The sequence below is a fragment of the Pongo abelii genome, chromosome 18 (assembly GCF_028885655.2).
Source record: "Pongo abelii isolate AG06213 chromosome 18, NHGRI_mPonAbe1-v2.0_pri, whole genome shotgun sequence".
Classification (NCBI taxonomy): domain Eukaryota; kingdom Metazoa; phylum Chordata; class Mammalia; order Primates; family Hominidae; genus Pongo; species Pongo abelii.
The window spans coordinates 73,090,422-73,113,286 of NC_072003.2; the positions used below are offsets into that span (position 1 = coordinate 73,090,422).

The following is a 22,865-nucleotide window of genomic DNA, read 5'->3' on the forward strand; positions in this document are numbered from 1 at the left end:
GGAGTTTGGCTGGAAGAGGAGCTCATCTCCTTGGATATGCCCCACATCTGGGGCCTGTCCTGCTGCATTGGGCCCTCCCACAGCAGATTGGAAGCAAGGCCTATGGGGTAGAGCCTGCATCCTTCGCTCGGGGGCTGTGCGTAGCTTGCAAGTAAACCACAATGAAGCGGGGCCCTGGAGGGAGGCAGGAGCCTTCTCCTGGCTGCCGTGGCCCCTAGGCTCATCTCCTAGTAACGGAGCCATAGCGGGTATGCGTGAGCACCACTCTCGTGCTGCCCTTTGCAGCAGGCACCACCCCGTTCCCTGCCCAGCTCATGGGGAGAATTTATAACCCTGAGAATGTACCCTCTGGGTCAGGGCCCAGGATGGTGCAAGTGAGCAATGGCTGGAATCAGCTGGAAGGAGGTGAGACCTTGGAATGGGTGGGAGAGAAGACGGAGGTCAGGGATCTGGTCTCAAAGGTGTCTTACCCGAGGCTGGCCTTTCTTTTCTCCTTTACCCTAAGAGGGATGGCCGTTAGAGTGTTCTCAGCTGCCAGACCCAGTGCTGGCACTAATAGTGCTGTCACTGTTAATCAGTGGAACCTAACAGTCAGCATTAGGCGCTGGCCTCTGGCATATGTGGCACAGTGCTGGACACTGAAGGAAAGGTGGCAAAATGTTTAAACACAGAACGCTGTCCTCATCCCCCAGGGCTTGTGTTCAAAGTCATGAAACACAAACTAAGATTTATGATTTTTTTTTTAGGTTGCTTTTGCTTTACTAAGACAAAACATTTTCTATCAGGGTAGTTTTCTCAATGGGAAATAAAATAGGTCTAGGCCTAAGGAGTGCTCCTTTCCCACCACCAAAGCTAAGCATTCTTTTAGGCAATGCTTTCCTTCCTTGTTGCAGAAGGCAGGGCTGCTGTGACCCCGTGCAGACCAGGGCGTTTCTCGGGATGCCACCCCTTTCCCAGGCCAGGGCCAGGGCCCGATTGCTGCCTTCTGCAGCTCATGTTTACTTCGTGTCCAGGGCAGAGGCCTGTGGCCCCGGTGCCAGCTGGTGCCAGTGCCTTCTTCCATGCTCTCAGCAGTGGGAGCCCTACTGTCCTTCCCATGGTTCCCCCAGAGGACCCTTCCTGGGTATAGCAGCCCGGCTTCCTAGGGTAAGCTCTCTGGCTAATGCCCCTAAACCAGGGCAGCAAGAGCCATTCCATATGTGGTCAGGGACTGAAGAGGCTTGGCCAGCCAGGCTGCACCCCTCACAAAGGAAGGGGCCAGGCTCCTGCTTGGAGGGAAGCAGAAGACCCCAAGGTTTTCCAGGAATGCCTGCCCTTGGGGCCTGTGTACTTCACATCAGTTCCACCTCACAAGAAGTAGCAGCTGGACCTGACCCAGATTTCAGGCAAGGCCCTGCGACCTGACCGCTCCAGGCAGAGGCATCAGATTGCCCTTGGCAGTGGCCTGCACTGGCCAGACCTCAGCTTCCAAGGCCTTTAGCCTGAATTCACCTCTCCCCGCCAGTACCAAGTGTGTCCGTCGGAAACATTCTTGCAGCTTCTTCCTGGCCAGGCCTGGAGAGGGCCCAGCTTGGGGATTTCCTGTCAACACAAGAAGGGTTCCCTCTTCAGGAGCTAGAAGGCTGAGTCAGTTGACTCCTAGGGCCTCATCAGCTGACCAACGGCCTGTGTGAACCTTTGACCAAGTTTCTTAAGGATAAGTGGGTAGAGTGAAGTGGGCGGTCTCTCCTTCCATCCTCCTTGGCAGGAGCTGCTCAGAGCCATCCATCTTCCACTTCCTGTCCAGCGCTGCAGGTCAGCAAGTATTTATTCAGTTGAGACTGAGTGCCTCTCCCTGAGACTTTATGTTCAGGAATCTTGGTGGGAGGTGAGAACGAGCCTTCCAGCCTCGACACTTGACCTTGCAAATCTGGTGTCCAGTCCCCAGCTGTTCCCAGGATGGTAAAGGAGCTGCCGCGGCACCCTGGGGAGAGTGAGAGCTGGGAGCCTTCCTCACCGAGGTCTCCTAGGGCTGGTGTGGGACCAGGTGTTGGGACAGTGAGTGCCTGGATGAACCAATCAGAGAAGAGAAGGAGCAGCCACCATCCCAGAGAGACTAGGCTTCACCTGCTAGAATGCAGTGGGGCGACAGCCTGTGGTGGCCCCACCCAGACACTCACCCTCCTCCCACATTGAAATATGCCCTTTGCTGGTGTAAAGTTACCACAGTGGAAGGCAAGAAGCCCTCTCCCCTTGCCCTGAGCACCCCTTTCAGAGCTGCTTTGTGAGATGCTGCCCACACCCAGGTGCCACCAACCCTGACCCTTTCACTCGACCGATGGCCAGCTCACTCCACTCCGAAACCAGGGGCCAGCTGATGGGCCTTCCCCACCCCCGCCTGTCACCATGGTAATGGCAGGCGCTCCTGCTCCTGTAGAATATTGCTTTCTTATAACCTCCCTCCCTCCCTCTCTTTCCTCCCTTCTTTCTCTCACACAAAAAGAAAGCACAAGTGTTTTATATTCATTTTGCAAAAAAGCTGTGTAGCGCATACTAATTGGTGTGGCTTCCTCCTGCTTTCTTTGAGCCTTTTCTCATCGTCAGAGCCAGGACTACAGGCCCAGCCAGCCTGCTCACTGGAAGGAGGACTAGGTCTTTTCCTGGAGGCTGAAGCAGGAGTGGCCTAGCAGCGTGTCTTTAGCTCTGGGGCCTTTCCTCCAGGCCCTGAGAGGGGCACACAGTAAGCCAGGCCACTGAGATCGCCTTCTCCTCCCGGAGGTTTCTACCTGTACACCAAGGGTTGCAGGGTCTGCAGGTGGCTAGAGCACCGAAACTGTGGCCCAGCACAGAGGCTCAAAGCCAGGTGCAGCTGGAAGAGCAGCTCCCCGCAGTCTCTGTTGCTGGATCCCAGGCCCCTGTTGAGTTTGCCTCCCAGGGCCTTCCTCTCACCAGGGCCTCTCTTCCACCCCAGGCAGAGGCAGAGTCCTGGCCAAGGTCTGCATCGAGATTGGTGCTCCAGAGCCTCAAGGTCACCCCCTGGGCTGAGTCAGGTTTGCTAGCAACCGGGAGCGAAGCAGCAGCCAGACTGGAGAGGCACAGAAGCCGGGTATCAGCCTGCTCCCCACACCCCAGGCCACACCTCAAGCCATTCCTTGCCATCCATCTGGGTGGCCCCTTCTCCTCACCTCTAGGAGGCTGAAGGAAGATGGGGATGGGGATGCTGTCTCGGGGTCCTGCTTTATTTAAGGGACTGGAGGGGTGCTGTGTGTGTGTCTGTGCGCACAAGCACACACAGTGTCGTCCCAGGCAGGGCTGTGGGCTTTTTGCCAGCCTCTGGGGACCAGAGACAAATCCTATGATATGTAAGCACAAGAGGAGTGGCTGGGATTACTGAACGAACCTGTAGACAACATTTCCGGCTTTAATTGTGCAATTGAAGTGTAATTTGCATTCATTTGCCATTTGGTGTTAAACTTTCTAAAATAAGAGAATTGAAAATGTAAAATATGCAGCTTTGCTGGCTGTGCTCTGCAGTGGGGTGGGAGGCAGTAGTACTGAGGTGGGCTAAGCACATTCTCTGCAGGGGAGAAAGCGGGGTCGGAAGCCCTTGGTGTGGGCACTGCTGTCCATGCTCAGTCACTAAGCCTGGGCCAGGGAACAGCTCAGCTGTGGGACGAGAAATCTTGGAGTGGAAGTGGTGAGCCAGCCTTTCTTGTGTGCCTGCTTTTCGTGCTTTGCACATCAAGTATCTCTTGGAATCTTCACAACAGCCTGGCAAGGTCAAATCTCCATTGCGCATATGGGGAAACTGAGGCTCCCATCCTCTGCAAAATGAAGTTCAGACTTCTTTGTCTGTGTCATGAGCTCTTTTTTGGTTCATGGTTTTGTTTTTGTTTTTGAGACAGTCTCACTCTGTTGCCCAGACCGGAGTGAAAGTGCGATCTCAGCTCACTACAGCCTCTCCTCAAGCGATTCTCCTGCCTCAGCCTCCCGAGTAGCTAGGATTACAGATTCGCACCACCACACCCAACTAATTTTTGTATTTTTAGTAGAGAGGGGGTTTCACCATGTTGGCCAGGCTGGTCTTGAACTCCTGACATCAAGTGAGCCGCCTGCCTCGGCCTCCCAAAGTGCTGGGATTACAGGCGTGAGCCACCGCACCTGGCCTTGTGTCGTGAGCTCTTGAAGATCTGGCCCTGCCTACCACTTTGGCCTGATTTCTGGCCATACCCTCAGCTCTGGCCCCATTCCCCACTCTGGAGCTGGCCCCAAAGCCTAGTTTCCTGGAATGTGCCCCGTGGTTCTGCATCCATGAATGGCTTATGCTAGGTAAGAGAATGCTTTGAATGCCATTCTCTCCCTTCTTACTCTCTTGGCGAACTCATGCTCAACTACTTCCAGAGCCTCCTGGCTCCCCCCGAGGCATCATCACTGGGTCCCTGGCACCCGCCCTGTATTATCAGTAAATGCTCACCGCCTGACTCCTCCAGGAGTCCATGACCTCACTGAAGGCAAAGCCTGACCTGTCTGGCCTTGTGTCTCTTATACCCAGCACAGGACTAGCCCACAGCAGCTGCTTAGCAGCTGTCTGGAGCGGGAGCATTGTGTGGTTGAAGTTAACTGGTCCAGGGTCAGGATTGGATGTCAGGACTGTCTGACCACAGCACCCTGTGTAGTGTTATCAGCAGGCTCAGGTTTGGGGACCAGAGCTGGGTTTGAGGTGGACTCGCTGTTACCTTGAGCAGGTGACTGTCCAAGTCTCAGTTCCCTTGTGTGTATCATGTGAGGTGAGACTGGTGACAAGTGAGGGCATTCATTGTGGCCGGGAGCGAGGACTGCCTGCTCCTCTGGCCCTGGAGCCACTCGAGGGGTGGAGACAACCTTGCACAGGCCAGGCCTCTCGGTGGCTTTTTCCAGGCCTCTTTTCCGACAGGGAAATAGGTACCTGCCGGATACCCAGCATGAATCAGTTTGTCCGCATGGCACAGGGATCTTGTTGAGTGCTGGCCTGGCCCCAGCTGCCCCGCTGGCTCACACTTTCTCCTCACTTTCCTCCCTTGCTACACGTGGACACCAGTGTTGGCTGCCCAGAGGCGTGTGCCTCTGTCCCCCTGCGCAGACAGACCTGGGTGGGATGGGCAGCATGGGGGTGGGGGGCGAAGTGATGTAAAGAGACACAGGTCTCCTCGCTGTGCTCCTCCTCTCCCCTGGATCAGGCGAGAGACCCCAGGGAGTGGGTGAGACCCCACCACCTTGGGCTGTGGGCAGAGCAAGAGCAGATGGGTTAGAAATTAGGTTGCTGATTTGGGGTTTTTCCCGCCCCTTTTTTTTTGTATAATTCACATACCATAAAATTCATAAAAATGACTCTATTGTATACTTTGAAAGTATACCATAGAGTAACTTTTAGTATTTTCACAAGATTATACAACCATCAGTACTAATTCCAGAACATTTTCATGACCCCAGAAAGAAGCCCTGTACGTACTCTGCACCCGTTAGGAGTCACTCCCCCTGCCTCCCTCCCCACGCCCCTGGCGACCACAAATCCACCCTCTGTCTCTGTGGATTTGCCTGTTAATGGAGTCGTCATACAGGGTGTGGATTTTGTGGGTGGCTTCTCAGCAGGTGTTTTCAAGGTTCATCCACGTGTAGCAGGTACTTCATTTCTTTTTATTACCAAATAACATTCCCTGGTGTGGATGTGCCTCGTTCCATTTCTTCTTGTCTCCACTGCAGGGCCTTTGGGTTATTTGCATTTTCTAGCTATTAGGAAAAACGCCGCTGTGAGCGTTTATATATGAGCTTGACGTGCACAGACGTTTGCGGTTCTCTTGGTAACTGCCTAGGAGTGGGAGTATACCTATGGCAGCTCTCTGGGTACCTGTTTGAGGAGCTGTTGGCTTGACTCTTGCCTCACTGTTTAATTTTGGATGAGTCATTCCCCCACCCTCCCCCCACCTCCATTTCCTGGTCTCGAGTCCCCTCCCTGGCCGTGCTTGGACAATCCAGCAAGCATTGGTGTGCATGACCTTTGTACATCCTGCCGTGGCAGGTGTGCAGGGACTGAATCGGGCAGGACTGCGGCGTCATTCATTGCTGTGCCACTTCCCCATCCTGCCCTCCGCCCTGTGTCTTTCTTCTGTGGCTGAAGCAAAAAATCCCTGGACGCTCTGTCTTCAGTGGGAGCAGAGGCCTCGGCCCTCCCTGCTTCTAGGCTGAGACCCACCCAGGGCTCCCCGGCTCCTGGCCTGGGTGCAGGGGTACCCCTTGCTCCTGCCATATGACTGGGCTGTGTGGCAGCCATGTGTCTCAGCCACGTGGATTCATCAGCTCTCCACTCTGTGTGCCAGGCCACGGGCAGGGGTGGCTGTACAGCCCCAGAACCCAACGCAGCCGCTGGCACAGAGCAGGGTCCCAGGGGCCCACAGACATCCCAGTCTCCATGAGTGGGAGAGGGATGAAGGGAAAGACAGAATTGGACAGTAGGAGGGGAGTCTGTGAGAGTGAATCTGTGTGAGCGAGTGCCAGCTCCTGCCTGGATGAGGCTGGGAGATTGCGTGCCAACACGTGACACTGTTTGAAGACTGAGGGGGCGGGAATGGGTGAGCAAGCAAAGGGGTTCCCGGCCAGGTGTGCCAGGGCTGGCCTAGAGAAACCAGGAGGAGAAGTGACAACTGGGCAGTGTGGGGGAGTCACTGGCACTGTGTTTGCATTGACAGGAATGGCTTTCGAGGGGGTAGGCCTTATCTTTTTTGTTTATTTTCGAGATAAAATTTGCCCTTTTGAAGCATAGAATTCACTGGCTTTTAATATACTCACAAGGTTTTTGCAACCATTACCCCCGTCTAATTCCAGAACATTTTAATCCCTCAGTAGGAGCCCTACAGTGCTAACCTTATCTTGTATTCCCATATTCCAGCCACCTGGTCAGTCCTGGCCCACGTGGCCCTGCCCATCAGGCTCTGTCCCACTTCTCCTAGTCCAGGGCTGAAGCCCCGGTTGCCGTCGTTATTCTTCTCCTGGGCTCAGAGTAGCCCAGGAAGAGGCACAGGCAACCACCCATTCAACTGATGTTTGTTGGGCATCTGCTGGGCGCAGGGTCAGTCCTGGAGATACACCTTTTGTGGGGAAAGGCATAGTCCCTAGCCCAGAGCAAGAGAAGAGTGAGGGGCAGAAAGAGCAGGCGACCACCTGCAGTGTGAGGAGTTCCCTGCAGGATGAACACAGCCAGCAGAAGGTGGCCAGGAAGCCTCAGCAGCCCCTGGGGCAGGTGCATGCACACACACACACACACACACACACACACACACACGCCTCTCCCAGCAGGGCAGGTCCGTGGCCCCTCTCCCTATTGCCCATTGCAGCAGAGTGGTGGGCTGGACTTTGCCGCCCTGCTGGCTCTTGGTGCCAGGCAAAGATGGGTGCTGGGCGAGGAGAGGCAGCTTCTACGGGGGCTGTAGAGCAGCACTGGGGACATTGTGACACAGCGCTGACCTGCGCTCACACTCAGCACTGGTCCCACGCCCCACTCTGCCTCTGTCTCGGAAGAACTCAGCAGGCAGGTGGTCAGGCTGGGGCCTCACCCCACCCAAATCTGTGCAGGGACACTTTAGAGCCACCGAGGACCACCTGACATGTCTGGACATTAGCAAGTCCTTTACCTTGGAGACCAGAGTAGCACGCCAAATGTGGAGGGCCCTTTAGGGTCTGCAGTGGCCTGGTGTCACCTCTGCAGAAGCAGCTGTTCTGTGGCCCAATGGTGGGTGGGGCCGTGGCTACCGCACACAGTAGAACATGGCCTGGAGGGCACTTTGGGAGCCTTGCACAGCCTGTGGGCCTTGAAATGCACACTGTGCAGACAACACCCTGCTTCCTGAGTCCTGGGACTCCTGGGGACCCTCAGAGCCCTGTTCAAGGGACCCGAGAGGAGAGGGATCATGGGGAAGCTGACTCGCCGAACCTCAGATTCCAGTTTCCTTCCTCCAGAGGCCCCATTCACTGCAGTCTGTGTTCCCTTCAATCTGGATCCTTTGTTTCACTTTTCTGAGCATGCCCCAGCTGTGGCCTTAGTGGCTCTTCCCAGCCTGCTGTCATCTGCAGACCCCTCCCACCCCTGCAGGTGGCTCTGTGCCACCAAACCACACCTCTGCCCAGGTCAGCACAGCTCTCAGCGGAGAGCTCATCCCTCCTGCCCCGCTTCTCTCCCCAGGTGATCCTGAAGGACCTGGAGGTGCTGGCAGAAATCGCTTCCTCCCCCGCAGGCCAGACGGATGACCCAGGCCCCCTTGATGGCCCTGACCTCCGGGCCAGCCACTCAGAGCTCCAGGTGCCCACCCCTGGCAGAGCCGGCCTATTGAACACCTCCGGTAAGTCTTCTTCTGAAGGTTCTGGCCTCAGGGGCCTTAGTGCCAGTGCCGGGTCTTAGGCTGGACCACGGCAGTCCTTTGGGTTGTTGCTCAGGAGCTCTGGAGCTCTGCCAGGGTGTGAGGGGTCTGTGGGTTGCTACTGGCGATCTCCCACCTCAAGACTGCCCAGAGGCAGGCAGCCCTCGTCCTCTAGCAGCCTCCAGAGACCCTCATAGGACTTGCTCTGCATCTCCCTGCACCTTTGATGCCTTTGAGCCATTGGCTAAACATAAAACCATCTGGGTCGGCTGCTGGTCTCTCTGCCTAGGCAGCACCTCTCCAGTCTGGAATCCAGGGGCTTCGGTCTTGGGGGTCTCACAGGTGGAAGACTAGGTGGCCATTCCCTTCCTCTCTGAGAAGCTAAAAATAGCACTCCACATGGCAGGCAGCCCAGGCAGGAGACGGCATCATTCACACAGGCTGTTTCTGGGCAGTCCTTGGAAGTAAAGGTGGCTGTAGCACCCCCAGCGCTCGCACCTCAGTCCCTTCCAGACGGCAGGCCAGCTATTCTCCCTAGGCCTCGGCAGACGCCACTTCCCTCTGGCGATGCAGTCCTGGAAAATGCCTGAGGACACGTTTGGTAGTAAAGTTCCCGGTGAATCTCAGGTGTCTCCATGGGGGTCTCTGTCCATTGCGCCCCTCTGGACATCCACGCTGGGCTCCTAGTCGGCCCATGCTTTTGTGTCCGGAATTTATTCCTTCCGGTGGGTTCTTGGTCTCGCTGACTTCAAGAGTGAAGCCACGGACCTTCACAGTGAGTGTTACAGCTCTTAAAGATGGTGTGTCCGGAGTTTGTTCCTTCAGAGGTTCAGATGTGTCCGGAGTTTCTTCCTTCTGGTGGGTTCGTGGTCTTGCCGAATGAAGCCACGGATCTTTGCGGCAAGTATTACAGCTCTTAAAGGTGGTGCGGACTCAAAGAGTGAGCAGCAGCAAGATTTATTGTGAAGAACAAAAGAACAAAGCTTCCACAGCGTGGAAGGGGACCCGAGAGGGTTGCCACTGCTGGCTCAGGTGGCCAGCTTTTATTCCCTTATTTGGCCCTGCTCACATCCTGCTGATTGGTCCATTTTACAGAGTGCTGATTAGTCCATTTTACAGAGTACTGATTGGTACGTTTACAATCCTTTAGCTAGACGCAGAGTGCTGATTGGTGCATTTTTATAGCGTGCTGATTGGTGCGTTTACAATCCTTTAGCTAGACACAGAGTGCTGATTGGTGTGTTTACAATCCTTTAGACACACAGTGCTGATTGGTGTGTTTTTACAGAGTGCTGATTGGTGCATTTACAATCCTTTAGCTAGACGCAGAGCACTGATTGGTGTGTTTGCAGTCCTCTAGGTAGACAGAAAAGTTCTCCAAGTCCCCACTTGACCGAGGAAGTCCAGCTGCCTTCACCTCTCACTTTGATGCAGCCTCATGTGTCATAAAGGTTTAGGGGCCTTGCAGCCTCAGCCTCCCGCCACAGCCCAGCCGGGCTGGTCCCAGCCTGAGAGTACTTCCTTGGCCTCAGTGGGAGGCGCCCCAGCCCTTTTTGGCCCTAAGACTAGGCCCAGTGCCTGAGAAGTTCAAGGGGCGGCCAGAGACCTGCAGGCCTGCCTGTGTGCCCCAGGACATACCAGGTCAAGTCATGGAAGGCCCATGTGGGGCCTTGCCCAGGAGCCCAGTTCTAGGCAGTCAGTGGCCGTGGTCGGGGAAGTGGTTCCCACATCCTGACCCTGGGACCCCTGCTGGGACTCCCACCCTCTGTCCCTCAGCAAACGAGTCCATTCTCCATCCTGTGTCCCCAAGTCAGCACATGGGGGCCAACCTTAAGTCCTTGGGACAGATGGCAGGAATGCCAGAGGTGGAGATGGCAGGAATGCCAGAGGGGGCCCAGCAAAGGGGGTAGGAAAGGAAGAGAGGAAAGGATATCTCTTCCTTAGGAAGGGAGGGTCGGGTGGGGAGGAGCAGCAAGAACTGACCAGAAGACGGGCAGCAGCCAAGGGGAGGCATCCTGCAGGGAGGAGGCCTGGGCAGAGGATCCCTGGGGGTGCGCCCTCGGCTCTCCCTCCCCAGGAAGCAGGCGCCACAGCCTCTTCTCTCCTCCTCACAGTGGCAGCGGCAGAGAACTTGAAGGTAGCACAGCCTTGTGACAGGGCCAGGATACCCAGGCCTCCCAGGCCCTCTGTGACCTGTCTTCCCTATGTTTTATCTCTTCCTCCCGGGCACAGAGAAGCTGATGACTGTGATTTAGGCTCCTGCTCATGGAAGGAGGACCAGGAGACTGCCGAGGGCAGCCTAGGCTGGAGGGAGTAGGATGTGTGCCCTGGGGGAGCAGAACCTGCCCCAGGGGGTCCCTGGTGGGCCCTGCAGCATCAAGCCCTTTGCGCTGCTTGGGCACCAGGGCCGGGGGCACTATATGGCAGGGCACTCTGAACCCCAGCTTCTGGCCATGCCAAGATAGGCGGGCCATGAACGAGGCTATGGCAGTAGAGACTCTTGCCCGAACTCACCGAGGCTGTCAGATTAGCTCACATCAGCCAGGGACTCACTCGGAATTCATAGAAAAACAGCAAAGCATGCCAGATGGGAAGAAACTCCATCCTGGAAAGAACACCAAGGAAGTGCCTGCAGCCAGTCACACTTTTTGCTTCAAGAATCCACAGCCAAGGAGCAGTGGAGGCTGTGGAAGGAGAATCCACAACTCTCTGGGCCAGGAGCTCTTAACCTGAGACTCACGTGTGGGCCTCAAGGCTCCAAGCAGATCCATGTGTGTGCACATGCGCGTGTCCACAGCTGGCATCAGATTTTACAAATGGGGCCATGATTTTAAAAGGTCAGCTTAAACCAGTAAGAGAACAGCCAGGGGAGCCAGAGCATGCCCTGCCCGCCCCCCACCCCCACCTCCGCTGCCCCGGGAGGGCACGCGCCGGGTACTGAGGATGTGTGGGGTGGTGCTGAGGTCAAAAGGCATGCAGGAAGTGCACACTCATCCCTCTGCAAGCTGCTCCTTCCCAGACTGCTTCTCAGGCATGCAAGGGGCTTTTTCTGTCTGTTTCCATCTGGCCATGCACATGGACAAGGCTGTGAAGCCATACCCTCTTCCTGTTTGGATTCTGCCTGCCTCTCTGGCTCTCCAGGGCGCAGCCCTGAGAACTTGGAGAACTTGGAGGCAGCAGTGCTGTGTCCCTGTAGGGGAGATTGCCCCAAAGGCAGGAAGGGACTGTCTGGAAAGCCTTGGAGGCAGGGAGCCTAGCAAAGGTGAAGTCAGTGGCATCTGTAGGGAACCAAATGGCGCGGATCACACGCAGCAGTGGAGAAGCGAGTCCATCACACGCCTGAGTAGCTGCCGTGTTGGCCTAAATGCACCACAGCCATGGTTCCCAGGGCCCCCCGAGGCAGAGTCGCCCACATGGGATTTTCCTCTCGCTTGGCGTAGCATAAACATCTCTCCCTCCCTCGCAGAGTGGTGAAGGCAGAGGCTTCTCCCACCCTGCCTCGCTCATTCCTCACCTGTGCAGAGCCCCAGGATGGGGGAGAGAGTGGCCTGGGGGCAAACAGGATGGGGAGCAGCCTGGGCAGGCAGCTGTGAGGGAAGCTGGCTGAAGGACACCACGCTTTCCTGTCTCCCACCCCTGGGGTCTCCTGTGTCTCCTCCTTTTGTATTTCCTGTCTCCACTCAGGGGAGTCTGCGGAGGTCCTGCTGGCTCTGGGGACAGGGATATCAGACAGGCCTGTGGGCCCGCCGTACCCTGAGCCTGTGCAAAAAGCTTCAAAGGACAGAGGAGGCCTCTGGGATGAGCCCTTTATTAGAGACATGCCTTTCCTCCCGGGGCCCGGACATCTATGCTGCCAGAGAGGGTGCAGCCAGGCCTGGGGAGACCCAATCAGCCTTTAGGATCCTTAGCCATGCACAGCAATGTGTCAGTCTGAGGCCAAAGGTCACCCTAGGACTGATGTTTGCCCCTAAAACCCAGTCTTCCCTGACTTTGCCTGCCACAGGGCCCATTGCTGCTGGGATAAAACTGTTCATGTCGTCAGCCACGTTGGCTCACTCCTATAATCCCAGCACTTTGCGAGGCTGAGGCAGATGGATCACCTGAGGTCAGGAGTTTGAGACCAGCCTGGCCAACATGGTGAAACCCTGTCTCTACTGAAAATACAAAATTTAGCTGGGCGTAGTGGTGCGTGCCTGTAATCCCAGCTACTCGGGAGGCTGAGGCAGGAGAATCACTTGAACCCAGCAGGTGGAGGTTGCAGAGAGCCGAGATCGCGCCACTGCACACTAGCCTGGACAACAGAGCGAGATTACATCTCAGAAAAAATAAAACACAAAAACCGTTCATGTCAGTATACCTTGCGGGGCTCAGTGGTCCAAGGTGTTTTTATCCCTGGCTCTAAAAATGGGTAATAATGACCTGTTCTTATTTGGTTTCATTCCTTGTAGCCCAGGACAGTGTATTGTAGCCAAATGTCAGCAGCATCTTTATGTCACCAGACAGAAACAAGTTCTAGCAGAAAGCCAGAAAGCCATTTTCCCCAGTAATCACGGCAACAGTCATCATGGCTGCCAGCGCTGGCTGAGGTCACGTTAGGCCCTGCCCTGCTCTGAGCACTCATGCATGCTGGTTTTTTGGGTGAGCCCCTGGGCTCCTCACAGCAGCTCTGAGAGGCCAGCACTGTGTCATTCCCCACTTCTTTGGGCCAGGAGCTTGGCCCAAGAGCCCACACTCCTCACCCCACTCAGGAATCCCACCTGCGCCAGCACTGGAAGCTTCCACGGCCAGAGGGGAGGAGAAGAGGGGCCAGGCCATGGCCACAACCTGGCAGTGATGGGGGCATCTCTCCTGTCTTCACAGTGACTTCAGAGACCCCTTCCTGGCCTCAGGCCACGGCAGTGCTTCATCTCTTGTCTTTTGCTGCCCGCCACCGCTTCCTCCAGCCACACCAGCCCCAGGAAAGCACCTGTTTCTCTTGAAGCCCCTTCCTCCCACTCACCCCTCCCAGCCTCAGGAAGCAGCATTAGGGATCGCGGGCACTGGGATCAGAGGCATCTAGGTTCACAGCCCTGCTCTGCCCATCCATCCCGTGACCTCGGACAAGGGTCCTACCTCACTGCCACTTCTTCCCTCTCTGTAAACCAGGTGCTGGGGTGCCTGGGGGCTCTGTGAGCTCCCATATGGCAAGGGCTAGGCTAAATGCTCCCTGCATGTGAAGGGGGCCTTTGCATGTGTCCTGGTTATTACAGGCCGGTGCAGAGGGCCCCTCTGGGAGGCTTCCCTGGAGACCCCAGCTTCTCCTGCCCCTCTGTTCCAACCCACTTGCTTGTCTCAGGCTGCCTGGGTGGGTGGTGGAGTTCACATCTGCTCCCTCCTGGCTGTGACCTCTTAGACCCCCTGCTGAAAGTGCAGACGGAGGCTCCTCAGCGTCGCCCAGTGCTGAGTGATTTGTGTGATCAGCTCAGTTTGAATAGCGTCATGGCAGGCCACAGAGGCCAAGTTTACTTAACCCGGAATCCCTGGCACCAGGTGCCCAGTAAGGGTCAGTACCCATTTTTGAGAGTTTATTAAAATAATGGAAGGCGGGGCACCAATCACCTGAGCCTGAGGCCCCCGGCACTGCTGCCCAGAACGGCATCCTCTCATGCCCGTGCTGCCAGGCCCTCCCTTGTCCAGTTGGAAGCCCCAGCAGTCCAGCCCCCCTGCCCCTGGGAGCCTTCCTCCACACCCTCTCCTCGCTGCCCTTGGCCCCAGCCCTCACCCTGCAGCAATAGCTCTTTCCCGGTGGCAGACTGCTATGTGACTTCTCCACTGCCGCATCAGCTGGAAGTCCTCGCTGGGCCCTGCTGCATCCCATCAGCTTCTCTCTCGCTCTGACCTGAGCAGCTGCAAAGTCTCCTGGCTATGGTTGATGCCTCCGGCGCTCCTGTCCTGCCAACCCAGGCCGGTCCACAGATGAGGAAGTGATTGCCCCTTGGGTGGATTCCCAAGATGGTGCCATTGCGGCGGCTTTTCTCTATGTAGCTGTGCACCCCCTCCAGTTCTGTGGACTCTACACCCCCAAGACCCTGCTCAGCCTCCCTTTCTCCCAGCCACTTGATTCTGGGGGGAAAGTGACCCTTCCCCACCCTGTCCTCTTGGTTCCATACCAGCCTCTCCATCACCCACCCCTTCTGTGGACCACTTCCTGTGCCAAGCACAACTTGATGCTCTTTAGCCCTGCCTGGTTCACAGGAGAGGAGCTGGCCTCGGAGAAGGTGGCGCTGCCTCCCCTGCCCTGCTAGTCAGCGACAGGGTCTGGATCTGATGTGGTCCCTTGGACTCTGGGTGCCCTGAGTGGCCTCTGGCCCTTCCCTTGTATCCTCCAGGCAGCGGATCTTGAGCCCACAACGGGCTGTCCGGGCACATGGACCCCAACCCCAGCAGGGAGGGAGGCCGGAGTGGAGCAGGGACCCTGCTGGGCCTGAACTGGGTGGCTGACGTTTTCACATCTGGTTCTGTTGAACTGTAACTCACGTTATGTACTGAAGCCAGGGTTATTTTTATCCTGACATGTGAGGTTCCTTCACGTCATAACCACAAAACTCAATCCAAAACATCCCGGGGCAGGTTGTTTGTGAGACGTTCTGTGGATTCTCATGTCACCACATCAGGTTTCACTTAGTAACATCTGCAGGGCTGGCTCCCCGGCTGCCCACCCCGCCAGCCTGGGTTTCTGTGTGGAGTGCATCTCTGTGCCCCTAGCCAGCCGCCAGTCATGTGCACTTCCTGCCAGGGCCTGGCAGTCTCCTCACTTGCCCAAACCAGAAATGCAAGGCACAGCGGCCTTCGGCTGAGGGATGGCGCTCTCCCTCATGCTCCTGCCCTCTGCAGGATTGGGGAATGGAAATCCCACTCTCCTGGGCCCCTCACAGAGAGCCTGTCTCCCAAGACACACAGCCAGGTTGTGGGCCCCACTCTCCCTCGCCCCCCGCTGTAGCAGCTGCCCGCCATCTCCAGGGGGCTGTGCCTCAGTGGCGCCCCTGAGTAAAACCGCTGAGGTCCTCGGAGCACAGTGTTGGAGGGCATGCCCTGAGCTGCCCTGTCCCAGCTCCCATTTTCCTCATGCGCCTGCAGCACCCAGCCCAGGACCCTGCTTACAAGAGCAGGTGAGCCAGAGCCGGACGTGGGCGGAAGAGCAGGCAGCAGTGAGGTGGAAATCAGTGTACCTGAGGGGCCCATTGCTCCTGTAGTCACCCTCCCGGGGCGAGCTTGTTCTCTCTCCACCCATCCCCTCCTCCTGAGCCTGCAGCCCTGCCTCAGAGAGCATCTCAAGCCAAAGGGCAGCTCAGATCAACAGAGTGGCTGGGGGCGATGGGGGCCACTGAGGCTGGGAAAGAGCGAGCAGCCCCCACCCTGTCCGGCTGAGCACTGAGGCCTTTCCCATCCCTGTCCAGCCTGCCCTCCCTGCCTCCTCAAGTCTGGCCCCTTTCCCACCTCCCATGCTGGGAAAAGATTGCCCTGCTCAAACCTGTGGTCTCAATGCAGCCCCTCCCAAGGCTCCCAACCCTGTCTTGGGGAGGGCAGAAAGTCTTTAAGCCGTGGGAGCACTGTGAGGACTGAGCTGCACTCAGCTGAGGATGTGAATCGCTTGCTGTGTCTTCTCGCAGCTGTGACACTGCCCTCCTCCTCCCTTCCATGAAGGGCCTCAGCTCCAGGGTCCAAGGGGCAGCCTGGATATTGAGAGTCCATTTTGGGTCCACACTGGGGGCTGTGGCTAAGGAGACCAGAGTTGTGTCCAGAGCAGACCAGGCCTTCTCTTCTGCCATCTTTGGCCAGACTGTCAGTGGAGAGATGGGCTGATCTCCCTCCCCAGATGTGTGGGGGTCACAGGTGGCCCCCCTTCTTCCTCAGAGCATCCTGACAGAGCACTGAGAATTTGTGCCAGAAATGAAATCTCCCCACTCAGCCATTTCAGACCAGCCCCCAGACATCCATTCTGAGACTCAGAATGAGAACGGTCTGCCCTGCGCAGTGGTCTGTGCTATGGGACACTTGCTAATAAAAAGGAGCCCACATTTATTGAGTGCAGACTGTGCGGCAGACTCCAGACCCAGCACATTACATGTTTTTATCTCATTTAATAGGGGCTCCTACTGCACTCACTTTACAGATGAGGACACTGAGGCTTAAACACCATGCTCAGTGCTACCTACTGCCCCTGTGAGGCTGGAATGGCCCCGCACCTCTCCCCACTCCAAACAAGCAGCTGGGAGAAGCTTGCAGTGAACTGGGTGCCTCCATTGTGGGCAGCATGAAGCCAGTGCCCTCCAGCCAGGCCACCACGGCCTACCAAATTCATCTCCTGAGGGCAGGAACAGTGAGGCAGGGCTGTCTCAACAGCTGTCTCTGCAGCCACCTCTTTAGAGATCAGCCCCAGCTGGGCCTGGGGTAACTCAATCTATAAGAATGTGACACTTGATTCTGCAAACAGCCCCTTTGGGCCAGGGAGCAGAGACTGTTTGTCGTTCCAGAGTCACTCAGGACCTCCCGAGCCAGGCTGATTCAGGCAGGGACCCAGAACAATGCAATCCAAACAAGAAGTGGAATGAGGCCTTTCCTTGAACTGGCCTCACTCAGGGCTCCTTCACGCCGCTAACGCGAGCTGTCTAGGAGGTTCTTGGGATTGAGGATGCTACAGTTTGGAGGTGTGGCTCTTGGTGAGGAATCCCTTATAGAGTGATTCACAGCTGGGAAAAACAGAACAGAAAAACGCCTTTTCTAGACCCAACCATCTCCCCGGAAGGACCATGAGAGGACATACAGGAAGTCTGAGCTCAGCAAAAAAGACGGAGCTCCTGGGAGGAGAGTCTTGCTGCTGCTTCCTGCCCACTGGCATCAAATACAGTCAGTCTGTCCAGACGCCTCCGTGAGATTCACTTGGAATACTCTGGATGGTTCTGCACATTCTTGTTTTGTGCTTTGGGCTGATGCTTCTGGGAACATCTGATGCTTCTGGCCAAGTTTGGTTCCCAGATCCTCCACATCCTGCCTATCTTGTGCTTCTGCCTGGCCATTTCCTCCCTGGTCCAGGGAGAAAGTGATGGCTCCCACACAACTTCTGGACCAGAAAGGGGCCAGCCTGGAAAACGACGGCCCCAGATGCCTCTGTTGGCCACTCTGCATCCCCCAGTGTCCTCCCTGGGTTTCCAGAGAGCTGCGGCCAGGTGCTGTCTCCATAGCTCTTCACAGCGTCATTTCCCGCATCCTTAGTCTCAGTTTGGCAGGACCTGGATTTCTGTCTTTATGCCATCTTCTGCCTTCCTGCCTAGCAAGGCACCACCTCCTAATCTGTGAGCCCCAAACATGTCCGAACATTAGTGCCCAAGAGACAGGCAGCCTGGCAGAGCTGCAAAGAACATGGGCTCTGAAGACCAGCTGCCTGGGTCAGCAACTCTAGCACTCACCAGCTATGTGACTTTGGATAATCCTTACCCAAATTCACAGCTCCTCTGTGTATATGATGGGAATGGGAATGGTGCATATTTTTCAAGTGTTTTTTTGTTTGTTTGTTTCTTTGTTGGTTGGTTTTTAGGGTGTTAGATACTATGTGTGAAGGGTTTAGGCAGGCCAGGCACATAGTAGATGCTCAATAAATGGTAGCTATGAATTGGCTATTAAGATATCATGTTATACTGGAACAATTAGATATCCATATGCAAAAGGATTTAGACCCTTTCCTCACAGTGTATATAAAAAGTAACTCAAAATAGACCAGAGACCTAAAATATATCAGCAAATCTTTATGACCTTAGATTAGGTAATAATTTCATAGCTATGACACCAAAGGCACAAGCAACCAAAGAAAAAATAGACACATTGGGCTTAATCAGAGTTAAAAATTTTGTGCTTCAAAAAAATTTTTTTAATAAAAAGAGGCTGGGCACAGTGGCTAATACCTATAATCCCAACACTTTGGGAGGCCAAGGCAGGAGGGTCACTTGGGCCCAGGAGTTTGAGACTAGCCTGGGCAACATAGGGAGACCCCATCTCAAAGAAAAAATTTAGCTGGGTGTGATGGCACACGCCTGTAGTCCTAGATACTTGGGAGGCTGAGGCGGGAGGATTGCTTGAGCCCAGGAGTTTGAGGCTGCAGCGAACTGTAATCACTTCAGTGCACTACAGCCTGGGCAACAGAGCAAGACCCTGTTTATTAGGCTGTTCTTGCATTACTATAAAAAAATACATGGCTGGGCGCAGTGGCTCACACTTGTAATCCCAGCACTTTGGGAGGCCAAGGCAGGCAGATCATGAGATCAGGAGATCGAGACCATCCTGGCTAACATGGCGAAACCCCACCTCTACTAAAAATAGAAAAAATTAGTCAGGTATGGTGGCACACACCTGTAGTCCCAGCTACTCGGGAGGCTGAGGCAGGAGAATTGCTTGAACCCAGGAGGCGGAGGTTGCAGTGAGCCAAGACCGTGCCATTGCACTCCAGCCTGGGAGACAAAGCAAGACTCTCTCAAAAAAAAAAAAAAGAAAAAGAAAACCTGAGAGTAGGTAATTTATAAAGAGATTTAATTCGCTTACAGTTCTGCAGGCTTTATGGAAAGCATGGTGTTAGCATCTGCTTGGTTTCCAAGGAGGCCTCAGGAAGTTTACAATCATAGTGGAAGGCAAAGGGGCAGCAGGCAGAGGAGGCCAAAGCAGGACCAAGAGAGTGAGAGGAAGGTGCCCCACACTTTTAAACAGTCAGATCTCAGGAGAACTTGCTGTCTCAAAGATAACACTAAGGGGATAGTGCTAACCCATTCATGAGAAATCCACCCCCATCATCTAGTAACCTCCCACCAGGCCCCACTTCCAACGCTGGGAATTAAATTTCAACATGAGATTTGGGTGGGGACAAATAATCAAACTATAGTATCACCCTGTCTCAAAAAAAAAAAAATCAACAGAATAGGAGAAAATATCAGCTGATGAATGGACAAACAAAATATGGAATAGCCACATTCCATATTTTGGAATATAAAGTAGAATATTATTCAACCCTAAAAATGAATACAGAACTGAAACATACTACAACATAGATGAACCTTGAAAACGTGCTGAGTGAAAGAAGCCACCTACTGCTTAGTTCTATTTCTAGGAAACACCCAGAATAGGCAAATCCATAGAGACAGAAGGTAGATGAGTGATCGCTAGGGGCCATGGAAGTGAGAATGGTGAATGACTGCTAATCAGTATGGGGTTTCTTTTGGGAGTTGATAAAAATGTTCTGAAATTAGTGGTGATGGCTGCAGAACTTTGTGAATGTCCTGAAAACTACTGAATTGCACACTTTAGAAGGATTAACCTTATGGTATATGGATCATATCTCAATAAAGCTGTTTTCTTTTTAAAGATGTCCTGCCTCGGGCCGGGTGTGGTGGCTCATACCTGTAATCCCAGCACTTTGGGAGGCCAAGGTGGGTGGATCACCTGAGGTCAGGAGTTCAAGACCAGCTTGGCCAACATGGTGAAACCACGCCTCTACTAAAAAAAAAAAATACAAAAATTAGCTGGGCGTGGTGGCGCATGCCTGTAATCTCGGCACTTAAGAGGCTGGGACAAGAGGATAGCTTGAACCCAGGAGGCAGAGGTTGCAGTGAGCCAAGATCACACCACTGCACTCCAGCCTGGGCAACAAAGCAAGACTCAGTCTTAAAAAAAAAAAAAAAAAAAAAAAAAAAATTCCTGCCTCGGGCAGAGTGAGAGTGAGTGAGGATTCCTTCCATCCCTTGGTAACTCCTTTCACAGAGCTGTGGAGGTTGGCATATATTAGAAGGGATGTCCAGGGAAGATACCACCGGGCATACAGATACGCTACCCCAGACCATCCAAGTATTCCATCAGCCCTTCCCTTGTCTCCTTGGTGCTGGGTACTTTACCAAGGGGCATGTGTGCAAGGGAGGGCTGGAAGGGATGGTGGTATCTGTACCTCAATGTGTTTTCTAGCTGGGACACACGTCAGAGACATTTGTGCTCCTGGTTAGAAAGTCACCTCAGGCTTTGAAAGTTTTCAGAGTTCTATCCTAAAAGAGCATCTTTGCCTGAGGATGAGGAAGAAAGAGCTTTTGATTTCAAAAGTAAAGCTTAAAACACTTTGTAACATTTGTCAGTGTCTGCTGTCTGTAATCGAGTGGTGTGCGCATCATTTCTTTTCCTCAGGTAATGTTAGGAAAGGAGCTTGGCTTTTGCCTCTTGTGGGTCCATCAGTTTTGTTGACCATGGAGCCACAATGACTTGACTCACTGACACAAGTACCTTACCCGTTTCTTCTCTTTGACTTCTTGTTTGTCCTTAATGGCCCAAATAGATCTCGAGTATATTTCATTTACTGGGGTAATGAGTAGAGTTTGTTTTTTAAAAAAATTCATAGCACCTAGCAGGGTCTTATACACATGAGATGTTCACTAAGTGGTTTAGGCTTGGATGAAAGGGTGGACAGTAATGGGATTTTTTTTTTTTTTCAAGTTACGAGTAGGACTTTAACTAATGGGCATTTTTGCAGTAAGCCAAGTTGTATTTGCTTGCTCAGACTTGCCTTTTTCTCTGTTGCTCCATGGCTCTTGATTAGAGATTTTCCCTCATCTTGTTATAACACCCCCTACACACATCTTTTTGGCATTTATAGTTGTTTATATTCTGTGTGGATCTCATCACCCTGTGGACACATAATCAGAATAAATGCTGGCTCTCTCTCTTTCTCTACAGGTACCAAAGGCTTAGAATGTTCTCCTTCCACTCCCACCATGAATTCCTACTTTTATAAGTTCATGATCAACCTTCTCAAGAGATTCAGCAGCGAACGGAAGCTCCTGGAGGTCAGAGGCCCTTTCATCATCAGGTCAGCCTTGGCGGCGTGCTTTCTCCTCTTCCTCCTACAGCCCCGGCTTTTCACTTTCACGCCATTCAAGTGTCAAAGCAGCCACCTTCTCTTTCCCTTCTCTCTCCTCCTTTTCTTGACCTTTGGATCTGTTCTTAAGAGAAATGAAGAAGGTTGCCCCTTCATACTGGTTGCTGATGCCTCTGACATGAAACAGACAGGTCAGTGCTGATGTTTTTCCACAAAACTGAATTCATTTTTTGCTTCCTGAGTTACTATCTTCCCCTGAGGTGGAATAGCCTCTTATTCAATGCCATTGTCAGGCTTTTAGAGAGGAAAGGAGGTGAGCCAGATGGCGTGGGACATGGGGCTGTGCTCCAGGCCCAGCCCCCAGTGCGGGATTTAGCCAGGCTTGGTGGAGCCAGGCTCCTGAGTCATGTGAGCCCAGCCCAGGATGGTGCCAGGGCACCAGCCCCAGAGGCTAGAGGCATCTAGAACTGTCATCACCAGCAGCATGGCTGGGGCTGGTCTTTTGCCTCCAACTCAGCTCCAAGAAGTAGCAGAAGAGTGGCCCAGTGCCACCCTGAGCCTGGTGAAAGCTAGAACAGGGCACAAATTCCTCCAGCTTCTACACCAAAGCCAGGTGGAGGAGATTTCTCGAGTAGTCCGTATGGCCCTAGGTGCTGTCCAGCCGTGGTTCTCAGCCCTGCATGTTAGATCACTGCAGAGGCCTTAAAAAAAGATGCCTTATACAAAATTAGCCAGGTGTGGTGGTACATGCCTGTAATCCCAGCTATCAAGAGGCTGAGACATACAAATCGCCTGAACCCGGGAGGTGGACGTTGCAGTGAGCCGAGATCACACCACTGCACTCCAGCCTGGGCGAAAGAGCAAGACTCTGTCTCAAAAAAAAAAAAAAAAAAAAAAGCCTGGGCCTCCCTCTGATGAGTGAAATCGGAACCCCTGGGCTGACGGGGTTATTAAAGTGGTCTCGGGTGCTTGGGGACTGAGTAGACTACCGAGTACCATGGTCTGGGGGTCGGGAGTTGACGGAGTCCTGGCAGGGGCCCAGGCTGTATGGGGCTTCAAGGCAGGAAAGAGCCTGGGGAGCTCATCTTGCTGTAAACTAATAAGCAGGTTCAGCCTGTGGGCCACATTGAGGATCAGAGACCTTACTCAGGGGTCAGCACGGAAGCACTGACAGGGCTTGAGCAGGGGATCAATGGGACTGGATTTCTGGCTTGAAAGACAACTTGCTGGAGCGAATGGGTTGGAGGGGCTGAGGTGGAGCCAGCTGGGAGGCTGTTGTCCAAGCAGAGACTGTGGCAGCTTGTGAGAGGGATGGGAAGCTGCAGCTGGATTCGAGAATGAGGATTCGAGACTGAGTAGGATGTAGATTTGTCTGGTGACTGATGTGGAGAGAGTGAGGGGAGAGGGAGCTGGGAGTGTCAGGGTGTCCAGGCCTCTGATTTGGGCAGCTGGGTGGATGGTGATGCCAGTCCCCGAGGTGGGAGCCCCAGAAGAGTGGCAGGGAGTGAGGAGGGGGTGCATGTTTGAGTTTGAATTACTTTGGGGACATCAGAAGGAAGGTGTTGAAGAAGTAGTTTGCTGTACCAGGCTCTCCAGGGGGGTACCGAGGCCCAAGATAC

At 54.2% G+C, this 22,865-nt stretch overlaps 1 protein-coding gene across 2 annotated transcripts in view; it reads left to right on the forward strand.

The window, feature by feature from the left end:
* The window catches only part of VAC14 (VAC14 component of PIKFYVE complex), a 116,960-nt gene that overhangs the window by 51,876 nt on the left and 42,219 nt on the right, over positions 1-22,865 (forward strand). For both annotated transcript variants that reach the window (XM_002826618.6, XM_054534095.2), the window contains exons 13-14: positions 8,192-8,348; positions 21,105-21,237. In XM_002826618.6, the coding sequence (XP_002826664.1) occupies positions 8,192-8,348; positions 21,105-21,237 (290 nt within the window). The remainder of the gene's footprint in view (positions 1-8,191; positions 8,349-21,104; positions 21,238-22,865) is intronic.